Here is a 21,239-nt window from a genome sequence, read left to right as displayed (position 1 = left end):
CCCACCCGATGGAGTTATCCTCGAGCTTATCGCAAGTATTCTCCTTCGTCCTTGTACGTCCATCATGTTTACCCTCCGTGCCACAAACTCTTCTCCCCAGCAATCACAACTCCGGATCTCTTAATGCCGACATCTCTCCCATCCCCCAAACCTATGAACTCCCAAGTTCCTCTCTCTCTTACCCGGCCAAGGCTTACAAGTTGTTAATTATCTAGTCATCATTTCATTCTGGCTTCAAGAGTAGTAAAAGTGACACACTGACTGACAGACACCAGCTGACCTCAGATCGCCGTGAGTCACCGGCGATTTCTACTATTTTTTTTCTCTACCCTCCACCTTCTCCGTTGCCACCACCGTACTCCTTCCATCCCATGCTCCTTTATCCCCCCTCTTCCTTCTCCTCTTCCTCCTCCTGAAATATGACCTCATCAATTACAACAAAGACGAATATATATCCTTCAGGCAACACATCAGCAACTCTGGAAGAGCCATCTCCTTATATGGTCAAAAGGCTACAGAAGCAGAGATAGAGAGCTCCCCAACACATACGCGGGAAAGGGACGGAACCTTCAACAGCATACATACACTCGCACACACATTATATATATATATATATATATATATATATATATATATATATATATATAATCATATATATATCATATTATAATATACATTATATATATATATATACATACACACACACACACACACACACATATATATATATATATATATATATATATATATATATATATAATATAATAAAGTATAATAAAGTAGTAGCCTCTGTCTATCTGTTTATTTGATCACCAACTCCTCCTAGGGTTTTGCAGATAGACCCCTATCCCTCTAGGTACTCGGATAACTATATTTCATAAAAAAAAATATATATTAGGGTTAAGGGTTAAAGTTAGGTGGGTTATGGTTAGGTGAGTGATTATTCACGAACTACTCCTAGGTTTTTGCAGATAGACCCCTATAACCATATATATTCTGAAATCTTATAAGCCAAGGTACTTGAAAAACTATCTTTCATTTGTCTGTCTGTATGGTTGTTTGTTCAGGAACTCCTCCTAGGGTTTTGCATATAGACCCCCATAACCATATACATTCTGATACCCTATCACTTCAGGTACTTGGATAACTATATTTCGTTTTCAAAAAAATATATATTTTGGTTAGGGTTAAGGGTTAAAGTTAGGTGGGGTATGGTTAGGTTAGAGATTATTCACCTACTCCTCCTAGGTTTTTGCAGATAGACCCCTATAATTATATGTATTCTGAAACCTTACAACCCAACGTACCTGGATTACTATCTTTCATTTTTCTGTTAATTTGTTTGTTTGCTTGTATGCTCACGAACTCCTAGGGTTTTGCAGATACACCCCATAACCACATATATTCTGATATCCTATCACTCCAGGTACTTGGATAACTATGTTTCATTAAAAAAAAAAAAAAAAAAAAAAAAAAAAAAAAAAAAATTGTTTAGGGTTTTAGGGTCAAGGGTTAAATTTAGGTTGGGTATGGTTAGGTTAGGGATGATTCACGCGCGGGTAATTTGGCTATATATATAATATACATGTACATTATATAATATACATAACATATATATATATATATATATATATATATACATGCATATACATATATAATATATATGTACAACACTGGATGGGACCCAGTGAACAGATATACATTTTTATCAACTACAATACACTTTAATTCTAAGCCATCAACCTCGAGAGACTCGCGGAGGCCAGCATGCAGAAATTGAAACGCGGTACGGCCAAGGACTCGAACTGGGGCCAGCACGTGAGAAGTGTTAATGACTTAACCGATTGCGCCTTCCCAAACTGTCACTAACTTCCTTAATCCCTCCTCTGATCCTGCCACAAGAGCAGTGTCGTCAGCAAACAACAACTGGTTAATCTCCCATTTTTCACCATTTTCTTTACCCATCTCCAATTCCCTGCTCATTACCATTGCGTTTACCTCTCGTACCACCCCATCTATGTATAAATTGAACAGCCAGGGCGACATAACTCATCCCTGACGAAATCCCATCTTTACCTCAAACCATTCACTCTCTCCATTTTTAATTCTAAAACAGGCTTTACTATCCTCGTAAAAAATCTTGACTACTCTTAACAGCTTTCCTCCTATCCCATATATCTGCAATACCTTCCACAGTGTCTTACTGTCTACCCTATCATAAGCCTTTTCCAAATCCATAAAGGCACAAAAAACATTCTTACCTTTTCCTAAACCTTTCTCATATATATACTTTACCACTACCACAAAACCTGATTCCTGCAACCCCTACCTGTCCTAAACACTGTTCCTCACCATTTACTCCCTCTGTTCTCCTGATCCTCTCAATCAAAACCCTCCCATAAGCCTTCCCAACTACATTCAACAAACTGATCCCTTCGAAACTAGCTTACTACACTCACACTTGTCCCCTCCTCCCTTGTAAAGTGGAACTATGCAGGTACTCCAGTCCTACGGCACTTTACCCTCTTTTAGACAAACAGCCAGTCCACCATCACTGTACCTCTCTTTTTAGACACTTCGCATGATATCCATGTAACCCAAGTGCCTTACTTGCTCTCATCATTTCAACAACTGCTTTCACCTCATCTTTCCTTATTTCTCCTCCATTTTCCTCATTCATCACTGTCATTTTAGCTCTTTCCACTGTAACTACCTTTCCCTCCCTATCCTCCTTCACATTTAGCAACTCGCTAAAATACTCTGCCCATCTTCCTTTTAGATTTTACCATTTCATGGAGGAGACGGCAGTATCTATATAGCTCTGATAGGTAATATGACAATTCTGGAACCAGACTATTCTATTCAGTTATTAGAGGACCCTCTGTCCGCAAAGAAAAAATAAATAAATAAATAAATAAAAATAAATAATTTGGAACCAAATCCACTTTGGTCTTCTAACAGGTTGATGGCCTTGGCAAAGATAATGTTAACCTTCCTTCTCATTAACCCCTTGAATACGATGACGCCTACGTAGGCGTCATGAGGAGCGAGTGAGTATACGAGGATGCCAGCGTCGGCTTCCTGATTATATTTACTTTGTAGTTGTAGCTGAGTGGCCCTCTTATTCTATGAACAGGTTTGATCACTTTTTCAGTGGTTACAAATATTCTGGGAGATAAAGAACGAGTATAATAGCTGTAACTTTATATTTTATAATGCGCGTATTGTAATGCATCATCGAACGTCAGGCAGATTATGTGCGCGCGAATATCTGACTCTTGGTGAAGATACCTCTGATATTTTCCCGTTCTCCCCTATCTTCCCTCCCCCCTCTGGTACACAAACACCCCTCACCTGAATAAAACCGCCCCTCCTTAATCCAAACAATACCTATAAGGAGTCACGGAGGTTGCAGGGGTTAAGTGACTGGGCGGAGGTGTAGTGAATAATGACACCGGACAACATGGAGTCGGACGAAGGGGTGATGTATAGCTTTAGCAACAGTCTTCGCGGGTGCCGCGAGAGGAATAGGTGCCAAAGAAGAAGGAGGGCCCTGAGGCGTCCCGTTGGTGCTAACAACAAGGGGGCAAGCTGGAGAGAGACCTTTTGGTCTGTATTGAGGCTCGGAGAGATATCACTTACATCTTAAGTGATTAATTAGCGCCAAGGAAAGAGACCCTGAGGCGTTCAGTTGGTGCCGATGTGAAGTCTTAAGAAGGGCAAGCTGGAAATAGACCAAGTGGTCTATAACAAGGCTAGGAGAGAGTTCATACTTACATCTTAAAGGACTCTGTCTTGGGGATGATGTGGCCCTCGGTTTTAAGCTTGACATGCTCAATCCCATTACGCCGAAATTCCTGAAAAAAATAAAAAATAAAAAATTACTCAAATATTATTATCATTATTTACTACTACTACTACTACTAGTTACGAGTTACAGCGATACACAATTATCGCATGTTAATAGAAGCCTTTCGGTCCATAACGATGTGGGATGAAAAATATAGTAATATATATATATATATATGTATATATATATATATATATATATATATATATATACTGACGTTTCGCTCTTAACAGAGCTTCTTCAGAGTGTACACTCTGAAGAAGCTCTGTTAAGAGCGAAACGTCAGTTAATAAAAATGTGTGTGTGTGTGTGTGTGTGTGTGTGTGTGTGTGTGTGTGTGTGTGTGTAAAAATAGACAAATCAAACAAAAGAATGATTAAATATAAAATAAATTACTAAATAAAAAATAGAATAAGTATAACATACAAAGATAAAATATATAAAATGATAAGAATAAAATAAATACAAACTTCATTTTAGCACTGAAGTCACCAACACATATTCTATTTATTTTTTTTATCCATTCCCTGACTTACATCATAGGATCCAATTTCATTGTCTCAATTCTGTGATGGTACAGTGCATTTTTTACATAGCCTGATCACAACCCAAGCTACCCTATCTGATACACTTACTCAATTTCACTTAGGCGCAAACGAATGATGAACGATGAAGAAAGTGTGTTAGCGAGTGGACGCCGCGAGATAGGAAACGTGTAAGAGGAATACCAAACAGAAGGAGAGATGAGACAAAAAAGTTTGCAGGAGTGACGTGGTAGATGTTGGCGCGGCCATGCGGGCCATGGAATGGTACGAGAGGCCTTTGTTTAACAGTAGATTTCAAATGGCTCATTCAAGATCTAAGAATATAAGGTCTAACCACTTCCGACCGAATTTCGAGGGAGTTGGCGCAGCGGGCCGGTGAACGTCACCTGGCTGTTCAAAGTGGGGTTAGCGGGTCCTATAGCTGTCAGTTGAAGCTGGTCCGTCGTTGGAAAATGACATTGCCTTCGCTCGCACCCTTCCACGCAATTAGTTATATAAAATATTATAGTTCCTGTCTATATATATGAATATATAATATATATGATATATAATATATATATAATATATAAAATATTATAGTTCCTGTCTTCCTTGGCGTTTCACAGTTTTCTTCAGTGTATCACAAAGAGAAAATGGACTCAGCCAAATGACGTCAGAAGCTGCGCAGAAGAATTCTAACGGTCTGACCTGTATATTTAGACCTTGGGCTCATTGATTAAATGACCAGTCAGCCATTCATAAGGAGGAAGGAAAGGGCCTCTTTACGTATCAGCTACTTCCCGATTGATCAAGAACAGGTGGTGACTATCTTGTAGCTGCATAAACTCTTCTTCCTCCCTTCGGACTTCTCTCAATCCCACGATATCCCATCTAACGTTCTCCATTTCTTCCATCAATATCTTCAGTTGATGTTCTGACGTTTAGGTTGCTTAATGTCTCAGATCTGTTTAAACATGCCTTTAAGAGACAGGCACTTCATTTACAGGCACTTCATTTACTCCTGTGAAGAAACCTCGCCCCCTTGCCACTTCCTTTCTAGCGAAATATTTGGTCGGTGTCATCTTATTCAGTACCATTCGGTGCAACCCTATATATTTACGGTGCCCCATATATCTATAGGGAGTTTCCCTGTTCACCATAAGGGACATGTAATTAGCACTGGGTCCTGCAGTCTGCGTGTGCGAACTGTTCTTAGGATTCTTAATCGACATGGCTTTTGCAATCATAAGATACTCAAGACTACCCACGTTAAGGTGTCAGCTCTCGCACAGCTTACACATACACACACGTGGGTGAAGCTTATCTCTATAAGGATGAAGAGAGAGAGAGAGAGAGAGAGAGAGAGAGAGAGAGAGAGAGAGAGAGAGAGAGAGAGAGAGTCATCAAAGTCACGTGACCTGGTCATCATGACTGTGGATTTCGAGTCACGCCGGCATGACGCGAGGGGGGGGAGGCGTTATGACGTCATTCAGCCCTGCAGAGTGAGCGGGGATTACCAACTACATCAACACAAGGTGACAAGCAGATTTTGTTCCCGGGTTACGAGGCATTTTTTCGATGCACGAGCGGAGTGTTGAAATTATCCCAAATGTTCTCGTCAAACAGGACGACAAATTTTATATATTTCATTCTGGTTACCTGGGTGTGATTCTATGCGTTTTCGGGTTTAGGAAATAGATCTTAGAGCAAGATTCCCCCACCCCCAATGCTGTTGGGATTTAATTTATCGGAATATTAAATAAACTTAATCAACTGTATGAAATAAAACAAAATCGTGCGAGTAAGAGGAAAAAGAGATGGAATAGAGGACCGGCGAGAATGAGGGAGATAGGTAGGCAGAGAGGGAGGGAGGGAGAGACAGGGAGTGATATGAAGGGACAGTAAGAGAGAGAGAGAGAGAGAGAGAGAGAGAGAGAGAGAGAGAGAGAGAGAGAGAGAGAGAGGGGGGGGGGCAAGGAGAGAAGGGATATTGAGAGAGAAGAAAAGGAAAGAGAGGACAGCAGGAGGGAGAGGAAATAGAGGAGATGAGAGAGAGAAGAGAAAAGAGAGGAGGGGAGATAAAGAGATAGCGATCGAGATAGAGAAGAGAGAGAATCCCCATCCCCTGAACACCAACACTACCATCCATCACCTCCCCCACCTCCCACCCTCATGTGGTAATCCCACATTTTGCGAATCCTCCCCCCCCCCCACACCTTCTGTCCTTCCTCCGGGCGCGGCATGACTTAGCCATTAACTCTTAAAGTCACCCCCTCGACCCCGAGGCATGCAGAAAACAGTTCCCTGTTAACCCACCAAGTTGGTTAGAGGCCCGTGATCGATCCAAAACAGCTACCAGACATTTCTATATGCCCCAATGAACGTACCAGGAAGTAGTGTTATTGAGAGAAGAATGCAAGGGAGTGCTACACACACACACACTCACACTCGATGGTGCAGTGGTAGCGTTCGCGGATGCCACTACGGCGGTCCAGGTTCAGATCCCGTCCAGGGCTGAAATAATTTCAGTATCGCTGCGCTGCGAGTAGTTACTCCAACTCTCGTGGGCGGGGAGTTTGGGGTGCGTGTGCGTGTAAGGTCACATCATTACCTATAGATGGGTCATATATGAGCTCTGAGCTCTTCTGGGAGGCCAATAGCTGTCGATCAAGAGTCCAACACGTGATCCAAGACAATGGTGAATCACACATACATAATATCGAGTTAACTTTCCTCCCTTGAATTTTGGACATATGTATACATATACCAAAGGGTTTTCCCCTTGCACGGGGGGTAGCCAAAAAGAAAAAGGCAAAGAAACCACTCCCACCCATTCCATTCCCCACACGCTCTAATCCTCTCCATCCTCCTCCCTCCCTCTTATCTTGGCACCTCCTGAATGACGGGTCATCCCTGCACCTTGTCCACTGCCCTGGGTCAGAAGCAATGTCGCAAGACACAGCACATCCACAGCAAGGCCGCTTCATTGATTCGGCGACCCCCCTCTCCGTCCCCTCATGCAGAAAATGAGAATACGGGGAGAAATCCCTTCGGGCTGCGTCAAATTTTGTTCTCATACATACTTCCTCAACCCCATCCCCACCCACTCCCCTCATTCATCACAGCATCATCTATACACAACCCTTCTCCATTCAGCCCTATCTTCTGTCCTCTCCCGTCCTTCCTCAACAGACATTCCTCTCTTTTGTAATGCCCCTTTCACCTCATCCCTCCATCTCATCCTGGGACGCCCCCTCATATTTACTCCTTCCACACCTCTTTTACTATTATTTCTTCACTCATTTTTTCCATGCGTCCTAACCATCCTAATACTCTTTCATCAACACTATCTCCCAGTTCCCTTTCCACCCCCGTTCTCCTCCTCACTTCTCACTCTATCTAGCCTAGTAACCCCTATCATACTTCTCAGACATTTCATCTCAAACACATTCAAACTCCTTCTCTCTTCCTCTCTTATGTTCCATGTTTCTGCTCCGTACAGTGCTGTTGGCACAATCACTCCTTCATATAACCTCCTCTTAGCATCCATTCCCAGATGTCTATTTCTCATTACACTTTTTAATCCACCAAGGCATTTACTCGCTTCTCTTAATCTACATTCTACCTCCACCCCCACTCCTCCCTTTCCTGCCACATTCGCACCCAAGTATCTAAAACTATCCACTTCCTCCAGTCTCTCACCCTGCTGTCACTCTCTCCCCTTGTACATCTCATCACCTTACTTTTGCCCACATTTATCTTCAGCTTCCTTCTTTCACACACCTTCTCAAACTCTGTCACTAACTTCCTCAATCCCTCCTCTGATCCTGCTACAAGCGCAGTGTCGTCAGCAAACAACAACTGGCTTATTCCCCACTTTTCTCCATTTTCTTTAACCATCTCCAACCCCTGACCCACTACCCTTGCATTCATCTCTCGCACCACCCCATCCATGTATAGATTGAACAGCCAGGGCGACATAACACATCCCTGAAGAAGTGCCACCTTTACCTCAAACCATTCACTCTCTCCATTTCTAATCCTAACACAAGCTCTACTACTCTCGTAAAAACTCATGACTGCTCTTAACAGTTTTTCTCCTATCCCATATATCTGCAGTACCTCCCACAATGCCTTCCTGTCTACCTTTTCCAGATCCATAAAAGCCCAAAAAACATCCTTATCTTTTCCTATAGCTTTCTCACATATCTGCCTTACCACAAAAATCTGATCTACACAACCCCATCCTTCATTGCTTCCTCATCCCACCACTCATTACCCTTCCCTCTATTTCCTCCCGCCCTCCTTGTTCCACACACCATCTTTGCACACATTATGACTCCCTCACTGAACCATCCTCATTCCTCCTCCACTCCTAGATCTACTCTATCCTTCACTCCCTCCCACTCCTCTCTCAGTTTTTTCTTATGCTCATTCTCCTTTTCTTTCTCATTTAAGCAGTTCACTTTAAGTACTTCCCTATCTTCTGTCCTTTTCCTCTTTCTCCACCTATTCTCCACTCTCAAATTACCTTCCACCAGAAAATTATCTGATATCTCCCCACTCTCTCCCCTTAGGACATGTACATCCTTAACTCTTCCTACCATACTCCTGGTCACCACTATATAGTCCATTAACACTCTATCTGCCACCCTTCCATCCACCACCCTCTCCCATGTGTACTTATGCTTGACTTTCTTCCTAAACACTGCATTTGCTATCAACTCTCTTTCAAGACACATCTCCACCATCAATTCTCCACTACGATTTTTACATGGAACTCCATACTTCCCAATCACTCCCTTTATTGGTTCGTTTCTTACCCTAGCATTAAGGTCCCCTAATACAAATACATTGACATTTCTCCCTAATCCTTCTATTCACTCATATCTACTCAAAAAAACTCCCTTTCCTCTACGCTCTTCTCACTACCAGGCCCATACGCACTTACAAAAACCTACATCTCCTTTCCCAGCTTCACCTTCATCATCAACCTTGATGAAACCTCCTTCCACTCCACTACACGCTTATTTATCTCTTCACTTACTAGCCACTCCTCTCCCTCGTCCACTCTTCACTCCTGAGTACCTCCCAGCTACACTCCCAAACTCACATTCGCCCTTCCCTTTCATTTTAATTTCACTCAAAGCCAGCACATCCATCTTTCTTCTCGCAAACATACTACCTATCTCTTCCTTTTTACTCTCATCTGTACCACATCCACGCACATTAAAAGACCCAAACCTTAGGGTACTGGTTGGAAAACTCCCACACCCTCTTATGCCTTTACTTTTTTTAGGAATGTCCCCTTTGGGGCTACAGGTAATAGGAATCCTAATCCCATCCCCCGTTCCGTTTTTTGTCGCCTCTTTCAACTCAAGTGGAAAGACTTGGTGGTAGCATTCTCTTCCCCCACCACAGGGTCAGCGAAAAAAGGAAATGAATATTCAGAGAAATGGTACAGGACAGTAACAAGGGGTTGGGGGACAGCATAACGGAGGGACAGTCGTAGTGTAAAAGTGTCATAATTTCTCTGCATGAGTGTGTATACATACACGAATACAAAATGTGCGAATACAAAATGTGCGTCCATACACACACTTGTATATATACGTACACGTGAACACAGATAACTCACTCACTCACACTCACTCCGCTGGATCTCGAACCTCATGTAGATTTTGGTCCGCCAACAGTAAACCTCTCCATGTCCTTCAGTCTTGTGATGCTTCCATCTAGGTTGCTTTATTTATTACTCTTCTGTCCATCTCCGCATCCACACCGTCCATCCATCTCATTCGAGGTCTCCCTCTGGGTCTTCTTCCAGGCATTCTACCCATCATAACTCGTTTTGGAAGTCTATGGTCCTCCATACGCGCCACATGCCCAACCCATCTCAATTTTGTTCTACTCATAACATCTGTTATTTTCTCTTGTTTAGTTATTTCTCTTAGCTCATTATTTTGTCGCCCTCTCCACCTATTCTCATTTTCATCAAAAACTGGTCCAGTAACTCGCCTCAATATTGTATTCTCAAACACCAGTAGTCTTTGTTCCATTTGTATTGTTCAGCTCCATGTCTCACTAGCACATAAAATTATAGGTCGTGAGACTGTATTGTAGATTCTTAATTTTGTATTTCATGACATACTTTTATTCTTTAATATTGGTACAAGGCTAAAATAACATCTGTTTGCTGAAGCAATTCTTACATTTATTTCCGTCTTCATCTCGTTTCTATTTGTTACTGTTGCACCTAGACATCTGAAACTCTCTACTTCCTCTATTCTCTTGTCTTCGAAAAACACATCCTCTACGTTCCTCTCCTCTCTGCTCATACACATTAGTTTGGTTTTATCGAAATTTATTTTGCAGCCCAACTCTCTCTGCTGTCTCTCTTAGTGGGGTGATTAGATTTTTCAAATCATCTCTACTCTCGGCAATTAGGTCCACATCATCAGCGTATGTTAGCTTATTGACTTTAGTGTTGTCCAGTTTACATCCACCCTCTCTATCTATAATTGTCCTAGTTATTTTCTCCATCAACAAGTTAAACAGCATACAAGATAACACACATCCTTGCCTCAAGCCATTCTCGATTTCGAAACATTCCGAATATCTTCCATCAACCCTTACTACTGATTTTGTGTTTGTAAGACAGACTTTCATTAAACGTATTATCTTGTCCGGTATTTCAAATTCCTTTAGTATGCCCCATACACTCTGTATATTCACTACGGTCTTTGGATCACGGGTTGGACTTTTCCCTCCCGGAAAAGAGCTCAGAGCTCGTATGACCGATCTATGGTGTAATGCTCTGACCTTACACACACACACACGCACAATTCCCCGCCCACGTGAGTTGAAGTAACGACTCGAAGCGCAGCGATACTGAAATTATTTCAGCCCTGGGTAGGATTCGAACCCGGACCGCCGTAATGAAAGACGGAGACTCTACCAACCGCGTCACCGAGTCGTACACATGCTTGAAATCAATAAACAAATGGTATTGTATCGTATTATACGTATTAGTTATAAAAAACGAACACACACAATCATATTCAAATGTCATATGTATAAGTATACTTATGCATCCATATTCATTCCCATATACAGGAACATGCATATATGCACATACACAGACTTCCTCATCGACTACTTCAGTTTTATACGAAGGGGACGTGCCCCCACCTGTGACCCTGGGGGGTGCATATGTCCCCAGTGATCGGACATGGCCCCTCCCCCTCTCTCCATCCTCTACAGGAGAATGCCTGTCTTCCTACGATTCTAAGTGGGAGTTAGTACCACTTAGCAAGATTTGCAAGATCAATCCAAGATGCATTTCCCTAAACCGCAGCATCTGTCGTATCTTGGGTGCAGGATTCATGTTTAGAGTCCTTCCTTTTCCTCCTCCTTTTCTTTTTTTTCTTCCCTATTCTCTTCCTCCTCGGTGTCCAATCGAAAAAGAAGTATATAAAACGAAAACGCATATATGCATGATTCATCCGAAAGTACGAGAATGTATGTATGCATACACATACTCATACACACACGCGTGCACGCATCAAAAAATCATCTAATTAAAGAGGATGATTAATGCCTTAATTATGAATATTTACTTCCTCCTCTCCATCTCTGGCTAAACCAGTTTCTTAGTTAATCTAACCACCTTCTACCACCTGACTCTCTCCAGTTAGCTCGCCCGAGGTCTCCTATCCATCATGGCTAGCTAACCCCAGCACGTAGACTGACCCTACAGAAAAATAAACAAAAGAAAAGAAAAGAAAATGCAAAACAAAAGAAACAACGAAATAAATAACATAGATAAATACATATTATAATATAAAATTAAACTAAACAAGTCCAATAACATACATAAGAGATATTAAATCAGTATATAATAACATAAGAATAAAAAGATAAGTAAATTAAATCAAATAAAACGAGAGAGAGAATCACCAAGCATTAGAAAATAGCCCAAAGAATCCAGTACTAATTTAATACGCACTGCTACCATAAAGTTTTAGACAATAAAATACCCCACAAAATCACAATCATACTTCTCCTCCTCCGCTAGGTTCAAAATATAACAAATAATAAACAAATAATGAAATAAAATTAATCAAATGAAAAATAAAACCCAATAAAGTAAAAATATGAACAATAAATTCTTTCTCACACATTTTCTTTGAACAATAAATAATGAAATAAAATAAACATGAAAATATATACGTAGAAAATAAAAGATGACTACACTGATCAAGACACGTTCCCGGACACTACATAAAAGACAAAAGACACAATAGAAAGGCAGTGGTCGGAGAGAATCACCTCCCCTTACCCAGCTCAACCCGGGCAGCCATCTTAAAAACTTGTCACCACACCTAACCGTTCTAGGGGCTGGCATAAGGTCCCCGGACCGGACCCGATCACTCCCTTTATTAACATCGACCTCCCTCCCTGGCCCACTCCCCTTTTCGCATAAGAACTGACAACCGGCGACTGTTCCCATCTTCCTCCTGTTAGCTAGAGATAAATATGCTAATACTACTACTACTAATAATAATAATAAGACTTATAATAATAACAATAAATCAAAGTTATCCTTTGCTAATAGAACAGTAACATCTGCCTAAAGTTTGTTCCCAGAGAGATCCATCTAAGGGAGGGCCCGAGTACCGTTGCCGGTTACTGCGAGGCGCCTCTCTATAATCCCACAAACACATACATACACACACACACACATACACACACACAAATAAAAAAAGAGACGTATGCGTGAACTCGGGGATCGTTGGCGGTTACCTTCTGGGCAAAGGTTAACTGAAAGAACAACCAAAAGTGGACAAAGGGTCAAATGCCTAACGGCGAAAAAAGTACACACATGTGCACACGTACACACACAATCAGCTGTTTTGCCTGAAGGTTATCGCCTCGCACGTTGGCTTATCCATTCCCTCCTGACGTTGAATTCACAACTCGAGTGTTCCCTCCTGCCGAAGGTCGCGAGAAGTCATCGCGTGCAGGAGGCCGAAAGTGTCGCTTAGTAAGGGATAAGCGTCCCTTTTGCAGGGCAAAGCAGCGACTCTGATAAAGGCAATTCAAGAAGAACACGCGCGAGTCCTACGACAAGGCAAGATAAGGTTTTGGTGGACTTGATTACCGCGCATGAATACATACAAGGAGGGAGGGAGAGGAGAGATAAAAAGAGATTTTTTTTTTTGGGGGGGGGGGAAGGGAGTGCAACAAAGAAGCAGCACTTTTTACACACATTTTTTTTTTTTTTTTTTTTAAAGCCCGGAAGTTTACCTCCTGGCTAAGCTTTTGATTTTTTCCTTAACCTCCCCCCCCCCCGCCTTCGAGACTAGGACAGGATATTAAGAAACTCCCATAATTCATGACGTTGACGCTTCGCGCATCCATTAGCGCATTATCAAGACACTTATTATTATTTATAGCATAGGATAAGTATACAGGAGATTGAATATGCAGCTTATATGATGGAAACGCCGGGCCAGTGGAACTCCGTGGGGTGTCCTCGTGTGATGTGGGGGGGATACATCTAAGCAGCGCTGGGCATTCGAGGGTGCCCCGCTGTGGTTTATGAAAACATTTCTAATGTGCCTTCCTCTTCTGATTGTTGTTGTTGTTGTTGTTGTTTTTCTTCTTCTTCTTCTTCTTCTTCTCCTCCTCCTCCTCCTCAAGTGCGAGTCTATTTGTTGTAGACAAATTCCTCTCATCGAAGATAGGGTGTTGGACCTTAGGTAACTTCATTGTACTACAGGGTGATAGTGAGGATAGTTTTCTTGTGTTGTTTGACGAAGCCGCTGTGAATATGAAATTGAGGAGCCTACGCCAGGAGACGCAGAGTAGCTGCAGCCGAGGCCGTCATATTTGCCCTATTACGAGCTTTACGGACTGTCGGGGCAGATAACTAACAGTCACTGCTAGAAATCGGGGAGAAATGAGGGACACGAACCCATGACTAAGCGAATGCGAGACCAGCACGCTTCCGATTACGCCACCAGTACCATTATGAAGGCGAGTCGACATCCTGGAGGTCTCCTGTTGCTACTCCACGGGTTTTCCTGTTTCCTGTATTTCATCTTAGTTTGTCAACTAGGTTGGCTTTGGTTTGGGTGCTGTATGGTTAAACACGAAGACGCTTCGGGTCAATGTGCTTTTATTTATCTATTTATCATTTTTATCATCATCATCATTATTATTATCATTACCTTTAATGCGTGTCCTTGATTTCACCTTTCATTAGTTCTGTGGTCAAGGAGACATATGGTAACAATTTAAGTGTGTGTGTGTGTGTGTGTGTGTGTGTGTGTGTGTGTGTGTGTGTGTGTGTGTGTGTGTGTGTGTGTGTGTGTGATTCATCATGGTTCACCATAGTCTTGGATCACGTATTGGTTTCGTGATCGACAGTTATTAACCTTCCGGATGAGAGCTCAGAGCTCGTATGACCGATCTATGGGTAATACTGTGACCTTACACTCACACATACACCCAACTCCCCGCCCACAAGAGTTGGAGTAACACCCCACAGCGAAGCGATGCTGAAATTATTTCAGCCCTTGGCGTGAGTCGAACCCGGACCGCCGTAGTGGCAGGCGAGAACTCTAACCGCAGCGCCACGAAATGTGTGTGTGTGTGTGTGTGTGTGTGTGTGTGTGTGTGTGTGTGTGTGTGTGTGTGTGTGTGTGTGTGTGTGATTCACCATGGTCACGTGTTGGACTTGTGATCGACAGCTATTGCCCTCCCGTAAGAAAACTCAGAGGTCATATATGACCCATCTATGGGTAAGGCTGTGACCTTACACGCACACACACCCAACTCCCCGCCCACGAGTTGGAGTAACGACACGCAGCGCCGCGATACTGAAATTATTTCAGCCCTTGGCGGGATTCGAACCCGGACCGCCGTAGTGGCAGCCAGGAAATCTACCACCGCGCCATCGAGTGTGTGTGTGTGTGTGTGTGTGTGTGTGTGTGTGTGTGTGTGTGTGTGTGTGAGATTCACCTTTGGTCTTTGGATCACGTGTTGGACTCGTGATCGACAGCTATTTCCCTCCCGGAGGAGAGCTCAGAGCTCGTATGGCCAATCTATGGGTAATGCTATGACCTTAGACTCACACACGCCCCCAACTCCCCGTCCACGAGAGTTGGAGTAACGACTCGAAGCACAGCGATACTGAAATAACTTCAGCCCTGGGCAGGATTCGAACCAGGTACCGCCGGCACCCCCGTATTGACAGTCTGAGACTCTACCAACCGCGCCATCGAGTGTGTGTGTGTGTGCGTGTGTGTATTCACTTGGTCTTTTGGATCACGTGTTGGACTCGTGATCGACAGCTATTTCCCTCCTGGAAGAGAGCTCAGAGCTCGTAGGTCCGATCTATGGGTAATGCTATGACCTTGCACACACACACACCCCCAACTCCCCGCCCACGAGAGTTGGAGTAACACCCCTCAGCGCTGCGATACTGATATTATTTCAGCCCCGGGCGAGAGTCGAACCTGGACCTCCGTAGTGGCAGGCCAGAGCTCTAACCACAGCGTGTGTGTGTGTGTGTGTGTGTGTGTGTGTGTGTGTGTGTGTGTGTGTGTGTGTGTGTGTGTGCGCGTGTGTGTGTGTGTACGCGCGTTTACCTTGCGGATGCATTGTCTAGTTTTGACAGACATGATAGTAGCAAGGAATTACTTCAACTGTAGATCAACTTCAAAGCTGCATTGTCTATAACCAAGGCACTGGGCGAGAGACAGGGATGCCCCTTCCTGATTCAAGGACCCAAAATAGAGAGGAAAACGAATGGGTGTCGGATGGGAGCTATGTACATTTTGTATATTATGGAGCAAATCACTAGTAACATTAAAGTCTTTAAAATAATCAAATCAGGCAGACGGGACTCATGTCTTAGGATCCTGGGATCGAAGTTTCGCGAATGCCGGACTTGATTATTATCCATGTATATATGAAGGAACAGAGGTTTATATTTTAATAGTTACCTCGGGGTCGTAGTAACGATCGGTGTTGGTCAGGTCGAGGACCAGTCCCAGGCGTGTGCAGTGGTCCCGGAGAGTGCGGGGCGTGAAGTCGGAGACCCGAATTCCGGCCTCCATGTTGCACAGGATGCTCTGTCGAAGGAAGAAAACGGGATGTCAGTCAATTGAAATTTGAAATCCGTCTGTTTCCCAACAACCCATGTGTCACATTTTGGGGAAATTTTCATTTTTCTAACGTCAGCCAATTTCATTCATTTGAGGGAAGGTTGGACTATTATTTTGTGACTCTCCCTAAATGTCAGTTTTACTTGGACAGTGCCAGACGGCTTCCTTCAGGTGAAGATAAAGAATAACAACAACATGAGCAAGATATGACTGAGCAAGTTAATTATAACTTGCATTCCTTGGCACATTCTCTCTATTCAACCACCGGGTAGAGAAAAGGGGTGACAAATGATAAAAAGCCTTATGTTTTTTCCCCCCAATACTGGGAATCGGAGAAAAGTAGCCCTGGACTCGAACATGTGACTAGGGAGATGTTAGGCCTGTACGGTTTCACCTACGTCACGAGAGGATCACTCAAAATATTTTTCGTTTTAGCGAAAACCACACAATTCCATGGAAATGAAAATCTGGAAGAAGTCAATGAATCTAATTATTTACGTCAGATCCTAAAACTGACTGAAGGTCATGGAACTTCAATAAAAATCAATAAAATTGCATAACAAAACATATAATTGATTGGGAAAGGTTTGGTAAATATGGGATCATAACAACCTTTGTATATCTGAAACGCAAAGTTTACAATCAATGTATAATGCCAGCTATGATCTATAGATGTAAGACTTGGAAATTGACGAAGGGGTCAACTTCTCAGTTGAATAGAGTCGTCTGGCACCAGTGACGAACCATCGGCGTGGCGAGAACATTGGTTAAGGTCTCGTCCTTTATTTCTATCAGACCTCGTTATGGACTTAAAGGTCTCTTGTCGCACTTGAGGCTTCATCAGCGTTACTCGTTGAAAATCCAGCTCTCAAAAAAGTCTTGAGATATGGTGGCGAAGAGTTGGGTAATTAAAATGATGGTAATGATGGTGGTGGTGGTTGTGGTGATAATGGAAATAGTGAAGATATTGGTGGTACTTGTGGAAGTGGAGGTGGTGGAGATGGTGGTGTTAGTGATTGCTGTGGTGATAACTGTGATGATAGCAATGATGATGATTGTGGTGGTGATGTTGTTGGTGATAGTAGTGGTTGGCAAAGGTGGTGGTGGCGGTGACAGCGAGGACCAAGACCATAATAACAATATTAACAGATGCAATGATAACAACAAACAATATAAATAAAAAAGTACAAAAAATTACAACGTAGAAAACAAATTTTATAGAGAAAAATGTCGAAAACAACAACAGCTAAACGCACCTGAAGCCAACGCAAGGCAACCTTGACGACTGGCAATGGCGCTCCTGATACAAAATACAAATAGAAATGCTTAAACACACACACACACACACACGTCCACGAATACGCTCGCTTGCAAAAGCATAAAGAAAAAAATAGCAACTAATAGGTACGCATATGTACTTGGTAACACAGCATTGCTCCTACTGGGCACGTTGGCCACCCATGTTGATAAAAAAGAAATGCATTTGCATAGAGGCGACGATCTATATGTAAGAAAAAGTCAAAACCCATGGACGTAGACGCGTGTGCGTGCGCACACGAACGCATGCAGCGGCAGAAAAGCTACATCAGCAGCTCCTGAAAACAATAAAAGAAAAAATATGGGAAACACACACACACACAGATAAAATAAAATGACTCTGCTTCAATATCTCGCGGCAAAGAGTAATAGACCAGAAACAATATTATGATAAAATAGCACAAACACGTCGTGGGCGTCGCCAGTCTCTCTCTTTTGAGTTCGCACATTCACTCTCGATATTGACCCAACACCTGAATCTCATCTTGGCAAAGGCATCGCTAAAAATGCAGAGGTAATAAGACGAATTAAAAAAGGAAAAGAAAAAATCAGGGGTGATGAACACACACACACACACACACATAGAGAGAGGGGGGGGAGAGCGAAGACAAAGAGAGAGGGTGGGAGGAAGGAGGAAAGAGAAATGAAGAGGAAGAGAGAGGGAGAGAGGGAGAAGGAGAAGGAGAAGGAGAAGGAGAGAGCGTACGTACAGTGTTACTAACGAGATCCAGTTAATTGTGTTCTCTTCTCACACTCAATCCAGAGTCTAACTACTCAGTTTTATTATATAAAACCGGATGTGACATTTAAAAATATGTAAACGTTGATAATGATGAAAAGCAGGATACAAAAACAACTTATGAAAGTAAGTATTTTTTTTACAAATGCGGGTGTGTGTGTGTGTGTGTGTGTGTGTGTGAGTGATTTGATTCAGTAGGAATGAGGCTTCCAATCGGAGTTTAACTTTAGAGCGCCAGATGATTTTAATCAAACCCAGAGGGTCCCAACTTCATTCTTTCTCTGTGCCCCTTGAGCATTCGAACATTTACATGTGACCCCTGAAAAACGACGAAATTTACAGATATTGTTTTAGTGAAGGCAAGACGATTTTTTTTTCAGATGAAAGGGAAAAGGGGGAATGAGCCCTCGTTGATGAGAAAATCAAAGAGAAAAAGAGAAAGAAGAGTGGAAAGAGAGAGAGAGTGAAATAGACGAGAGAAGGGGAGATATGGCGAAATGGATGGAGAGAGGGCAAAGAAAGGGAATAAAAAAAAGAGAATGAGGAGGAGGAAAACGAGGAAGAGAAGGAGGAAGATGTAGAGGAGGGGGATGAACAGGAGGAGGAAGATGAAGAGGAGGAGGGGAGGAACAGGAGAAGGAAGATGAAGAGAAGGAGGATGAAGTGGAGGAGGAAGAAGAAGAGGAAGTGGAGAGGACGAGAAGGATGAAGTGGAGGAAAATGAAGATGAGGTGGAGAGGAAGAGAAGGATGAAGTGGAGGAGGAAGATGGAGGAGGATGCAGAGGAGGAGGAAGATGAAGAGGAGGAGGATGCAGAGGAGGAAGATGAAGAGGAGGTGGAGAGGAAGAGGAGGATGCAGAGGAGGAGGAAGATGAAGAGGAGGTGGAGAGGAAGAGAAGTATGCATTGGAGGAGGAAGATGAAGAGGAGGATGCAGATGAGGATGCAGATGAAGAGGAGGTGGAGAGGAAGAGAAGGATGAAGTGGAGGAGGAAGATGAAGGAGGAGAAGGATGCAGGAGGAGGAGGAAGATGAAGAAGAGGTGGAGAGGAAAAGAAGGATGAAGTGGAGGAGGAAGATGAAGAGGAGGATGCAGAGGAGGACGAAGATGAAGAGGAGGTGGTGAGAAAGAGAAGGATGAAGTGGAGGAGGAAGATAAAGAGGAGGAGGATACAGAGAAGGAAGATGAGGAGGTGGAGAGGAAGAGAAGGATGCAGAGGGGGGTGCAGAGGAGGATGCAGATGAAGAGTAGGTGGAGAGGAAAAGAAGAATGCAGAGGAGGAAGATGAAGAGGAGGAGGATGATGTAGAGGAGGAGGAAAATGAAGAGGAGGATGCAGAGGAGGAAGATGAAGAGGAGGATGCAGAGGAGGATGCAGAGGAGGAAGATAAAGAGGAGGAGGATGCAATAAAAAAGATTGATACACATAATATGTCGTACTTCCACTATTTTTACACGTGATCACAACCAATAATACCCATTTTAAGTCTGATTTTATTTTATTTCCCTGCAGGTCGCAACAGAAAAAGCAAGAAATATATCATGTATCCAGATCTTCAGTCTGCTATTCGCCCAGTTCGACATTCAAATGATATTCCTGTACCACATCCGCCCTCGACTGAACTACCAAGCGATGACACGATCAACTCGGACGATTCACAATCTCAAGATACAACGTATGTGACGCTTGAATCTGACAAGAGAATACACCTCATCACCCAACAGGAACTCAATGATCTAGTTCGTGATCTAACACTTACTAAGCAACAGAGTGAACTCCTGGCCTCACGTCTCCAACAATGGAACCTGTTGGATGAGGATGCTCGAATTACAGTATTTAGGAAGCGTTCTCCAGATCTACAGCAATTCTTCACTTTGGAAAATAACTTGACTTATTGTAATGATATTAGAGGCCTATTCAATGCCTTTGAGCTGACCTAGGAACCAAATGAGTGAGGGCTATTTTCAGCATAAAAGCGGTTCTATTGCACATTGTGAACATGTGACGTGATATTATTTTTTTTTTATCAAATTCTAATTCAACAAACTGAACTTCACAATAAAATGCACATGAGAACCATGTTTTTTCTTGAACCTGAAATTTGTTGTACAGTGTTATCAAAAGAAAACGGACTCGGAGGACGGGGGGAGCGAGCGACCCAGCGTGAGGGAAAATGTACGAGTGTGAGAGAGAGCGAGGGCGTCAGAAAGTGAGAAGGGGAGACATGGGCTCGATCTTGGGCTGAAGTGCCTGCATGGTGTCGTGATCCCGAGAAGGGAGAAAGGGGAAGGGGGGAGGGGGAAGGGGGAAGAGGGAAGGGGGAAGGGAAGAGAGGGAAGAGGGTAAAGGAAGGAGAGGGGAAGGGGGGAGAAGGAAGGAGGGGGAGGGAAGAAGAGTGAAGGAGGAAGGGCGAGAAGGGAGAGGAGTGAAGGTGAAGAAGAGAGAAGGCGAGTGCAGAGGTGATGCTGGAGGAAGTGACGTTTGAGTAGGGAGTTGGAGAAAGTGCTAGAGGGAAGAGAGACGTCTGCCTGTAGATGTTGTGTGAATCGTGAACATACGAAAAGAATGGTTACGTTCGATAAGGACTGTGCCAGTCGAAATAAACAGTAGCAGCAAAACTAACGCTGGTAAT

At 43.1% G+C, this 21,239-nt stretch overlaps 1 protein-coding gene across 2 annotated transcripts in view; it reads right to left on the bottom strand.

The window, feature by feature from the left end:
• The window catches only part of LOC143017897 (uncharacterized), a 630,413-nt gene that overhangs the window by 68,768 nt on the left and 540,406 nt on the right, over nucleotides 1–21,239 (bottom strand). For both annotated transcript variants that reach the window (XM_076172937.1, XM_076172938.1), the window contains exons 3-4: nucleotides 16,389–16,517; nucleotides 3,778–3,857 (exon numbers count right to left, since the gene is read on the bottom strand). In XM_076172937.1, the coding sequence (XP_076029052.1) occupies nucleotides 3,778–3,857; nucleotides 16,389–16,517 (209 nt within the window). The remainder of the gene's footprint in view (nucleotides 1–3,777; nucleotides 3,858–16,388; nucleotides 16,518–21,239) is intronic.

The sequence above is a fragment of the Oratosquilla oratoria genome, chromosome 33 (assembly GCF_046742065.1).
Source record: "Oratosquilla oratoria isolate Oo_2021 chromosome 33, ASM4674206v1, whole genome shotgun sequence".
NCBI classification, from domain to species: Eukaryota; Metazoa; Arthropoda; class Malacostraca; order Stomatopoda; family Squillidae; genus Oratosquilla; species Oratosquilla oratoria.
This window is presented reverse-complemented; position numbering and strand designations above follow the sequence as displayed.